The sequence below is a fragment of the Tubulanus polymorphus genome, chromosome 5 (genome assembly GCF_964204645.1).
Source record: "Tubulanus polymorphus chromosome 5, tnTubPoly1.2, whole genome shotgun sequence".
Lineage (NCBI taxonomy): Eukaryota > Metazoa > Nemertea > Palaeonemertea > Tubulaniformes > Tubulanidae > Tubulanus > Tubulanus polymorphus.
The window spans coordinates 14,085,089-14,097,097 of record NC_134029.1 but is presented as its reverse complement, the minus strand read 5'-3'; the positions used below and the strand labels follow the sequence as shown (position 1 = coordinate 14,097,097).

The 12,009-nt window shown below is 37.4% G+C and overlaps 1 protein-coding gene across 5 annotated transcripts in view; it reads right to left on the bottom strand.

The window, feature by feature from the left end:
• LOC141905831 (uncharacterized) overlaps positions 1-12,009 on the bottom strand; it is a 270,857-nt gene that overhangs the window by 212,325 nt on the left and 46,523 nt on the right. For all 5 annotated transcript variants that reach the window (XM_074794884.1, XM_074794885.1, XM_074794888.1 and 2 more), the window contains exon 7: positions 2,399-2,521. In XM_074794884.1, coding sequence (XP_074650985.1) covers positions 2,399-2,521 — 123 coding nt within the window. The remainder of the gene's footprint in view (positions 1-2,398; positions 2,522-12,009) is intronic.

Sequence of the window (12,009 nt, the reverse complement as noted above, 5' to 3'; positions counted from 1 at the left end):
ATACAATAATTACTGGCTTAAATCATAGCTCTTGGGACCTAACAAATCCCAACTACTTGCGTTATCACTTCTACACAAGTCCAATTTTGACTGTCATCCAAATTCAAAGGAAGTAAATAAAACTTACTGATGAGTATTTCTCCATCATACATTACGAATAGATTCTATTAATTCTTACTACTTGATTCAATTGTCAAACAAAAAACCTGCTAGCTGAGATGCTCCGCTGGGTTGTTGATGCCAAGAGAATGATTGGAAGAAAATTGTAGCAATGGCAGTGATTGAAAAATATCTATTAAGATGGATGCAACACAAGCCATCAACAAGAGGCCCATTGGCCTTGAAGCTTAGGTTATGATGTTATGATATAACCAGGTGACATCACCATTATCGGGAAAATTATTTTCGCATTAAGAACTAAATGTATCAAAGAAGTAACTTCTATCTGTATAGGACTGGAGTGACATCTTAGCTAGACGTAACCGAATTTTACCAGCATGTGCATGTGTTCTTTCCTTGTAGAGGGGGAAAAACAGGATGACTTAATTATTTCGACCAAGACAGGAAACAAATTAAGTCACATTCATTAATTCTTTTTTCAGGGCTAATAACCCGCTAGAAACATTCTGGCTAACTACAGTCAAGCCCGCTTTATTCGGATCGGTTTTACTCGGATTTTGACGTATCTCCTATGATTTTTAAAAGTCCCTTCAGTTTCTTATTATAATACCTTACAAAAATGTCACTTAACTGGTTTGTATTATTAAATTTAACTTAAACTAGGCCACATTGACAAGGCATGTTTTCACGCGATGCACACTTGAGAATTCAAACATATAATACGTAGCTTATACGTAGGCAGTGGGTCGGTCGGCCGTTTTTATCAAAAATAAAATTTATTTCAATGAATCCCAGAAAAAAAGTTTTCACTCGGTACCTTTGAAGTCGGGTCGGTCGGGTTACGGCAAACAGACCATTAATATGGGATGGCCTAAAATTCATATGATGTCACATATCAGAGGGTGGCTGGATATTGGGTCATGGAAACCTCTTCCAATGTTGGCCGCGGAAGTAAAAATACCGGTACAGAAGGGTTATTAGATCGTTTTAAATCCTGGAATTTACGACTACAATATTCAGACCTCGACCTATACTTTTAGTTTGCTGCTTAATATTTTCAGGTCACAAGAAATGACATTCATTACAAATTCTATCAAACAGAAAACACAGCGCTCATCTTCTGCATTATTCAGCCCATTTTCATGTCAAACGCGCACGCGTTACAGCATCACCTTGAGTAGTGTACTGTACGAGCTTGTGTGTGTAGTGTAGCACTGCACGCACAGGTGGAGGCCTCGTGTAAGTGAATGTTCGCTTACACTTCGATGTCAATCAAAACAATCACCGGGTATTAAAATGAAACAATACCTATGGCGGATGTGTGTAAAATAATTACATCCTCACCAGCAATGAGCATTTAAAATTCGCACGTATACGGCACCTAGTCCAATGAAACGTACGCCATTCTATGGCTTTCCCATAATTATTTTAGAAGCGCCGGAATGCCCCGTATATCCCAAAAACAGCCAATCCCATTCGCTCGTAGAGACGACGCCCCCCAATCGAGGTCATTGCAATTTTATACGCGAGAGCTAAGAATTTTCCCGCCAAAAACCGTTTTTCGTAGAATTTTAACTCAGTTGACCATGTACATCGACGGAGGTTCGCCATGTCTTCAATCGCATCGCTTCATCGCTACACAAAAGGCTATCCATTTAATTCGGATTTCACATAACTCACAAATTTTAGCGGTCCCGAGTGATCCAAATAAAGCGGGCTTGACTGTATTCCTTTAGGTTCACGTTTGATGCTCTATGCAATCATTCCAGTTTCTAACTAAACATCACTGAAAGCCTCTTAGATAACAGCAACAGCAAAAACTCCTCGGAGAAGGTAAATAGTTGAATATGTTGATATATAATATATATTTGTTCATTGACAGGCATAGGTGTAAGGATGTACTGTGGTCAAGTGTGTCACTCAGATATTGAAATCATGGCAAAATCAGAGTGAAACATAGTTTTTAGTCCTCAATCGTAGTAGGGGGTACCTTTATTCTATGCAAAAGGGAACATTGCAGGTTGGCCCTAAAACAGGCCCTTTTTAAATGCTAGATGAAGCACTGATTGTGAATGCGGCTAATATCATATTACTCTCAGAACCATTTGTCAAGGATCAACACAGTTGATTCTCATAAGGTTGTGGATTATATGGATGATATATGGTCATTGACATAAGGCATAAGGACAATGGCTTTGTTATTTTTGCTTCCAACAAATAGTACCAGTTGAGGAGTCTTAATTCCATAGCAGCTCTTCAAAGGAAAATGAAGACAAACCTGAAGTTTGGCGTTTTCATTGATTAGTTTCTCTTCAACATCAGAGAGTTTGTTTCCGTTGTCAGCACGTTCCAAGTGGAGTCGATCTTCAGTGACTTTAAGTCGTCGTTCTAATGATTTGATCTACAGCGACAGCAGGGGGCAAATAGGAGAGGTAGACCAGAGACAGAAAGAAATGAAATAAGAGTGGAAGAAATAGAAAGAAAAGAATTTTCAATTGGTAAATTCAAAATACAAAGGCGTTACATTTCAACATACAATAACAAAACATTAGATATAAAGCAATTGATTTTTTTTCTAAATCGACAATAAAGAAACGACAGAATTTTCAGATCATTCTACAGAAAACCCTTTTGTAATTCATTTTACTGTTTACAAAATTTTCTTTTTTTTACCACACTATGCGTAAACAAGTTTATTATCGCAGCTGTTACTAGTTTTTGAGGACAAAAACTTTACAGCAACATGTAGACATGAATGATGTAGCTATACTGCAAAGAAATTTTACGAATCGTCGCCACAAAATTGCTGATTGTGGCAAAGCATAGCTTGGATGTAGGTCGTTCAGTGTTACCAGCGACTGATTTCAAAGTGATAGAGCTTCCATAATTAGGGTTTTCTGTTTCTTCACAGAAAACCCTATTGAGATTCGCATGATTATTTTTAGTTTTTTCCCTTTTCCACATTTTTTGTTAAAAGTGTAAAGGCTTCCTTACCTTACCGCTATTGCAGATACATTCCGTATGATATCCTTCAGCTCACTTCAATCTCCAGATACTGCATGGGAATTTTGATCAATCCATGTTATAAAGGCACTGTCGGAGCCATAAACATCGGAAATTTTGCCCCGTTCAATTAGTAGCCATGTTGTGTTTACTCTCCGATATTTCTCTCTTCTTTTTGAGGAAGAGCTATTGAATTATTCCCTCTCTTCTCCACAATCAATTTCAAGGTCAATTTTATGAATTTATTGCTCAGCAGGTCCGAGTCCAAGAGTTTACGGGCCCAGCGTTCGCGTAACTAGTATTGTTTAGGATATAACTAATCGTTGTTTAGGATATAACTAATCGTCATTCTTCTATCTGCAGCGATCCCGTCTTAGCATTGGCATTGTGTGGGGAGTACGAACATTATGGAACCCTTTGATGCACGGTACCCGTTCACGCCAAGTGATGTAGTCATCCGCATATTAATTCACCTTGTGAAATAAATTCATCCGAACGAATTATTGATACAATATTATTCAAAAATTTTCTTAATATTATTGTGATCAACTTCTATCAATATAATGTGAAGTAATCTTGAACACAAAGTTGCCAGATCTATTTTTGCAACGTATTTAACCCCATTAATCGGATCTTTCGTTAATTGAATGACTGTAAAAATGGTGGGCTTTGGTTCGCGTTAACATACACGACGAGATGCCGACACGCTCCTAATAGATCTCTCATTCCTCGAGAGCTAATAAGCGCATGTCAAACGTACTGATTGAAACAATGCATTCATACGTGCGCTATCAAGCAGCGTTACAGTATCACTATATAATAGTGTGTACTGTATGAGGGTGTGTATGCAACATTCTATTGATTAGCACTGGGGCACAGAAAGGCCATATTCGCTTACACTTCGATGGTCAAACAAAACAAACCCCGGGTATTAAATGAAACAATACCGACCGCGGATATGTGAAATAATCATATTCTCGCAAGAAATGAGCATTTGGAATTAGCGCATGTACGGCACCTAGTCCAACAAAACATTCGCAATTTTGTGGCTTTCCCATAATTCCCACAATTACGTTAGTAGCGCTAGAATGGACGCGTCAAACGACGCGACAAATTCACTTTATTCAAAATTTAATCTTATTTCATAAAAATTTTATAAGCATCTATTGTTTTTTTTCTCTTCCGGTTGCTATGCCTGTCCTTCGCAGGGGCGTATCTAGGGACTGTCTTGTATCAGGCGCGAACGGAGGGTGGGGGATCTGGGGGTTATCCCGTCAGAATAGATGTATTTCAGATTCGACGTCCATAATTGTGCAATTTCCTGAATTTTAGAACTTATACAAGAGGAAATGAGTAGATTATTGCAACACAACTCTCAAGCCGAGGCTCGACAGTATTCGGGAAAATAAGAAATAAACGCTCAGAACTTTGAGGGGCCCTGGTCCCTCGGGTGTCGCCGTTCCTAGATCAGCCGCTGCTTCGAAAACTCTTCGTTTGGCAGTAGATGTTACAATTCAATGTATTTTTGTTACATTATATACAATACAAACTGGTGGCCACTTAGCAGCAGTAACCTGTCCGAAGAAACCTTGAGCAATAATTAGACCATTGAAGGGTTATAATGACAGGAATCAAAGGAATGGATGAAAGTCTCTGAATTCTTGCATGAATTACACCACAAATCTAAGTGTCTAATAAGGTTCGTATTTTATGCACAGTAAAAGAGCCTTTGCTCTGGAAACCATGTCATTTAAATTCACTCCATTTGTATAGTAATAGGCTCAGCCCACGGCTGGCCTAAAAATCTGTAGAAAAAATACAACATAGAGAAAAGAACAGCATTCGAACTCAGGCCTGCAAGCGCTAGCACAGTGACACTGCTAGACTACCGAGGCAGCCAAATACAGTTGGAATGTTTTACCTACACATGGCCCTCAACCTAACCTTTACCCAAACCATCTAGGACCATATAGATCTTTATTAAATGCATTATGAAATGAGATAACATTTTGAATAAAGTGAATTTGACGCGTCGATTGACGCGTCAAAAATGCTATTCTAATTTTGACAGTATTACCAATTGACGCGTCAAAAATGCTATTCTAATTTTGACAGTATTTCCATGCCATACAATGCCAACTCCATTAGCGCTAACAAAGGTTAACCAAACTAGGGGTCCAGGGACACCGTGCCCACTTAAAAAGTGATTTCAAATGATCAAAAATCTAACGATCTAACAATATTCAACACCCCCTGTGGTGTCCATATACAGAAACCAATGACCTTGAAACTCACCACAATCATAGAACATGTCGCAATTACAGTTTTGCAATTGATTGTGATTACAAAATATGCCTAGGTTCCAATATAATATGTAAATACTAGGTTATTCTGCTATACGACGACCCTTGGTGACTGTATGCAAACCCGATGACCTTGAAGCTCACCATATTCATAGAACATGTCATGAGCTACAATTTTGCGATAAATTATGTTAGCAAAAGGAACCAATAGGTACCAATATAATATAGTAATATTAAGTTACTGTATCATTCAATGCCCTCCGGTGGCCATTAAAAAACTAATGACCTTGAAACTGATTACAATCTTAGACCATGTTGTAAGCTACAACCTAACAAGTTATTGTGGTAACAAAATATGCTTACATATAAATATATTGTGGAAATACTAAGTTATTCCACGCCACCTGGTAACCATATACCAAAATCGATGACATTGAAACTCACAACAATAATAGAACTTGCTAATAATAACAATCGAATATCCCAAATATCCTGGGAGAAACACACTAGATAATAGTATGGTTATATCAAAGCTGTGGGTAATCGGGTGTTGAATGGGTTGAGTACTGTGATCTGTGTGCATTTGTGGCCAGCACACAGATCACAACGACCATAGTTAGCATAGTTAATACATCCAGGGAGAGACAACATGTTAAATTAGGTAATAAATAAAGGACCAATGGTCCAGTGGCTCGCCAAACTGGTGTGAAGTACAAATCTGTCACGTAGGCTACCGGTATGCAAAAAATCATTTCATTGAAAATTAAATAAGAAAAAAAGATAAAATATAGCTGCAAAGCAGTGCTAACGGGTTTCTGCCTTGCTGGGTTAAATGTCGTACTAGGAAGGTGGCGCCACTGGAGCACCATATTAGTTACCTACTTATACCATATATCAAAGGGCTACTAACCACACATTGCAACCTCGATTCTATCCCCAACGGTTAAGGACCTAGGAGCAAAAATCGTTGTTTTCACAGTCCTTGGTGGCAGTTGTTTGAAGTAATCGTGCAGGTTGGCATATTACACTTTGTACTTATACCAAGTTTTGTGATTTTAATAATAAACAGACCACGTTACATGCAAATAAATGGATGCTGAAATCGATTTTTCAAAATTTACGCCCCCTAATGGCTAAAATAGAAACTAATACTCTTAGGGGTTCATTGCATTTAGTGACCAGGTACATGTGTATCAATTTTTATAGAAATCCATTGATACCCTTAGTTGATATAGATGAAAATGCGTTTTCCAGCGTCTTAAAGGTGGCGCTTCTGGAGAACCATATCAGTTACATAGTTATACCATACATCAATACAAGCATCTTGTCAAGGGCTACTGATCACTTGTTGCAACCACAATTCTATCCCCAATCTCATTGACAAATTTGGGGTCCCATTTTCGAGCTCGTAGAGCCCAAACGGTTAATCGCAGATAGGGCGTGCCATTGACTTTTTTAGCCTCCGGTCTGTCATGAAGAACTTTTGTGCTCGGCCGAAGCTGAAAACTCAAAGACAAAAATTTTTCTCAGTAACTTTTCGATGTCAGAATTTTTAAAAGTAAAACGCCCCCTAGTGGGTGAACTGGTCCCCAATCAAAGATCCATTCGACTTACCCTAAGGTACCTGTGTTCCGTACATCTGACGAAAGTTCCAAGTAAATTTGTCAAGGAATATTGTAATGCTAGCAGAATATAGTCATCCAGGCTCTCGCGAATAGATGCATTCATTAGCTCTATTCGGGGAAGATACTGCAATGATGCTATTGCTTGTGTACAAGATACGGCAAGGCTACAAAAATTGTTCAGTTGCGTTCAATCGAGAATGTCCTAATTCAACGGCAAAACAATCGACTCTTAGAAAAGAGATAAAAATATCACTGCCGCTTGTATATTTACGACGGATCTAGAACACTGCTATATCAGTGCACCTAAGGACACACACAAACGTATTTAGGAGGCGCTGTGGGAATAAGACATGTAGACAATACATATACGTAGATGGATACGGTTTGAATCGGGCTCAAATTTCGATGTTTAGAGGCTCACAGTGAGTAAACAGTGGAATTCTGATTAATATTACATACAGTATTTGTCAATGCAGCATAGCACTTCAGTTAGTTACCTAATCGTTGGTGGTAAGCTTTTTAAAATCAGATGGGCGTATACCAACGTTAGGGATGACAAGGGCCAAAACACGGTTGAAAAAAGTAACACTTCAAAAATATATTTTCTATTCACTTCAGTCCACAATTAATGGCTTAATTCACAAACTAACATAGGTACCTTTCGAAATAATCCAATCTTATGTATGTTTTGAGTGATTAATCAACATTATTTTGGGAAATTAATTAATTTCTCCACAAACTTCGCCATTGGCCGCCATTTCTCTGTATTGCATACATGTGGCATGATAGACAAGGTGACCTGCAAGAATTTATATAAAACTTCCAAGACGAAACGACAATTTTTATTTTTGATGGTTTTCCAATATGTATTTCAAATCTTCCTGCTTTCCATGATAAATAATGAAATAATAGATTCTGGATGAAGAAAAATGAGAATTAGTGTTGATTTCTTAATTTTTTCAATTTCGTTGTTTCGCTTCGTTAGTTTGTGCTGTTGTCCTGGCCTCAGTCCACAGGTGCCAGCACCCTCCAGTAATTTTCAAAATGGCAGCTGTTGACTGGACGGAAATTTACTCTCACTTTACGGCCGATTTGCACATGGATTAACCCTTTGGTTCCTGCAATTTTTTCGGTGTAAAGTGCTTATGTTCCTAAGCACTTTTATTGTTTTAGCAAAACGAGCTAACCATCAAAATTAAAAATGCTATAACTCCTGTTCTATAAGTGATAAATACAAGTATGATACATGTATTTCACCAGAATTTATCATAGAATTGTAATCTATTAAAAAAATGGTAAGTATGATTGAAGGGGGGCCATATTTTTTACCAAAAAGACCCCTGAAAATTGCGCAATACATTTTTTACATTGAAAATGGGCTGAATGCTACTGTACAACTACTTGGTACTAGAATAATCAAATTAAACCATACATATATGTGTAGTACATTACTACATTATAAAGTAAAAATTATGTAAAAAGCTTCAAAAGCAAAAAAGTAATGGGACTTTTTGGTTTCATGGTATGTACCAGAAAAACGGACAAAAATTCAAGTTTCTACGGTAATGTTTGAACAGTCATAACTTTGCTTTTGTAAACAGTAGAAGAATAAATTTTACCTTAAAATGCAGTCTACAAGATAAGTTTGTTATTTATTGTACTCTCTGTCTTTTTCTGGCATTTAGCTTGCCCTGTTTATTTGGATCATTGAAAGTATAATCTTTTAGGAAGTGCCAGCGGCCAAAGCAGGGATACGGGCACTTATTATTATTGCCAGCATAAATCGGCGGTGCAGCAATACCAATGGGCCTACGATTATCATTGTCATTGTCACTGTTATTTCCATCAGATTCAGAGTCATTTTCGGCATCAAAATCGGAGGAATAATCACCTTCAAATTCACTGTCACTTCGGTTATCATTTTCGATTTCGTCACTACTTTCGGTGTTCTCAAAACCATCCAAAAGATTATCAAAAACGTTCCTATTTTGACGAAATGCCATTTTAATAATATAAACGTTGCTTCCGGTTGATGATTAGTTCGTTACTTTAGCGGTAGATGGCAGCACGTCCTAGTGGGAGGCTTCTAAAATCAGCGACTTAAAATTCCGTCTCCTGGTAATGCTACAGTTTATGTCATCGATGTAATATTACGCTTCCCGAAACCATCGAGTTCCCCGGGTTAAGATCGTCAGGTGAGGTGTTATGGGTATCAAACAAACAACGAATCTGTTGTGCGTTGATTACAACAAAAATTAGACGGATATCTAAAGAGACAATGAAATGCCAGGCAAATTACTCGTCAGTCAAATTGGCTGACGAAGATTTCATTGAAAAATGACCTTCCCATTCCTGACTGCGGTTTGTGAAAATATCCGATCATGAAACTAAACCACAGACAGGTTACTGACTACATAGTACTTGTGATACAGAATGTTTTCACCGACAGTGAAAGTAAGTTGCAGTTGTTAACATCCTTTCAGTAAGATCCAGTGTGGAAAAGAATATAATTATAATAATTATAATAGTAATAATCAGCAGAATTACAATACCCGAATTAAATATGCAAAAACGTTGTCAGAAATTGATATAATCATGTAGATGTAAAATCGTAAAATAGGTGCCCAGGTTGGCGGGTTCCGTTAGGCTATTTGACGCTGCCCCGAAAGCTGATAGAACGAGTGCAGTGCACATGTGTGGATTATGTAAACAAACATAATGGGGAGCATGCACACTGCTAACAAGATGGCAGAAACTCTCTTGTGAAAAATCGCGTCCCAGGCAACCATCGCGGCGAAACATACTGATCATAAACATGCAATTGTTTATCGACACTTTATAGCGCATAAATTATGAATATGTACAAAAAATATGTATGATATTTGGAATTTATTGCTAGTTTCAATGTTGAGCCATTCTCGCGAGATTTTCACCAACATGGAAGAAACATGCGTAACTCATGACTACCTACCACCCCTCATTATTGTTCCGAAACCAAACGTTCCAAGCTGACCACAAATTGATAAAATAATTTTAGAAATGGCCATAATTCTAACTTAAGTTGTATATCATTATTATCCTTCAATTGTGTTATAATTGCTATAATGTTTTTGTAAACGGCCAATCGGGCTTCATGTTTCATCTGAAATTCACTGCAAATATTTATGTAACTACGCAAATTTATGTTTCTGGCGGCTGTACACTCAATAGGGACAGTTCATGACTAGCTTCACTGCAGAATTATCATTTATAAACAGTGCCATATCACATCATCTAGTTACATCATTATAGTTATACCATGAAACCCTAACAGCTGAAATAATTGAAATTCTGACATTGAAAATTCAAACAGGGTTCATAGCCTCCAGGCCCAACTTAATTCAAGTACTTTCAAGGACCTATTTCAACAAAATTCAAGTACTATTTTCTGAAAAATACCATATAAACACTAGTATTTAAGGTGAATTTATTGCAATGAAAATTCCTTTATTGCAGAAATTTAAAAGAAGTACAAACGCAAATCATCATAAAGAAACATCCACGCGTAGCAGAGCACTTGATAACTTTGGAATCTTTCAGCTTTATTTTAAGAAAGATTTACTACATGTATCAGAAATTAATAACTTTCAAACAAGAAATCTGTGGGCCTTTCAACGGAACTACAGGTAGACCTCGCCATCAAAAAGCCATACTATCGAAAGCAAAAATAACATAATTATACAAAATTAAAATTACAGCTCATCAACCTATTTACAGGTAGACCTCGCCATCAAAAAGCCATACTATCGAAAGCAAAAATAACATAATTATACAAAATTAAAATTACAGCTCATCAACCTATTTACAGGTAGACCTCGCCATCAAAAAGCCATACTATCGAAAGCAAAAATAACATAATTATACAAAATTAAAATTACAGCTCATCAACCTATTTACAGGTAGACCTCGCCATCAAAAAGCCATAGGCCTACTATCGAAAGCAAAAATAACATAATTATACAAAATTAAATTACAGCTCATCGAACTATTTACAATCGATTAATTTGCTCCTTTTGAGTTTCGATGGCTGAAATTACATCGGCCAACTCATGTGACTTGCCTTTAGCCAAATTTCTCATGGTCACAGATTTTAAAATGAGCTCATGAGTTTCACTTTGTTTGCGAGATTTCACCTAGCTTCTGTTGAAATTGGTCTGCGTTGAATCCAACTTTTGTATGATTCATGCACCAACCAGGCGTCAGAGAAATGGCACTTTCTCATACTGGCCTATCTAATTTTGAATCCAACAAATTTCGATGACCGGTTTAAACGTCTAAATGATAACAGCTTAACGCTTAATCATGATCAGCTCGGGATACCCTGACATAAAAAATCACTTTTCGATAGTTAATGCTCCAAAGGTCGTCAAAATCAAGAACGGTCTTTATATTAATTTGAGGTCATTATTTACTACCAATAATCTATTTAGAATTATTTGAAGTATTTTGTTTGTTTATTTCATCACAACGGCATTTGTATATACGCGGCGCGCTATAGCGGTAGTGCCGTCACGTGTCTACTAATAGATTTGTATACGCATTGTCAGCAGTGAGCCACGTGCCTAATACATTTGTACTGTATATATACACAAGTCAGCAGTGTATACGAGTCTATAGCACGCTGACAGTACAGAGTCACAGCACTCTAACACGTGGTTGGCAGTGCGCGGGCGTATTGAAGTCAATACAACAAACTAATTGACAAAATTTGGACAACATTAAAAATTCAAGGACTTCCAATGATTTTTACTGAAATTTTGAAAATTCAAGCATTTTTCAAGGCCTTGAAAACACATTTTGTGATTCAAGCACTATTAAAGCATTTTCCAGGATCGCTACGAACCGTCAAAAGTGTGGCCATGCGTGTTTCTGCTGCTTCGCGTAAATCCCGCATGGTGGCGCAACCATGAGTGGGGCCA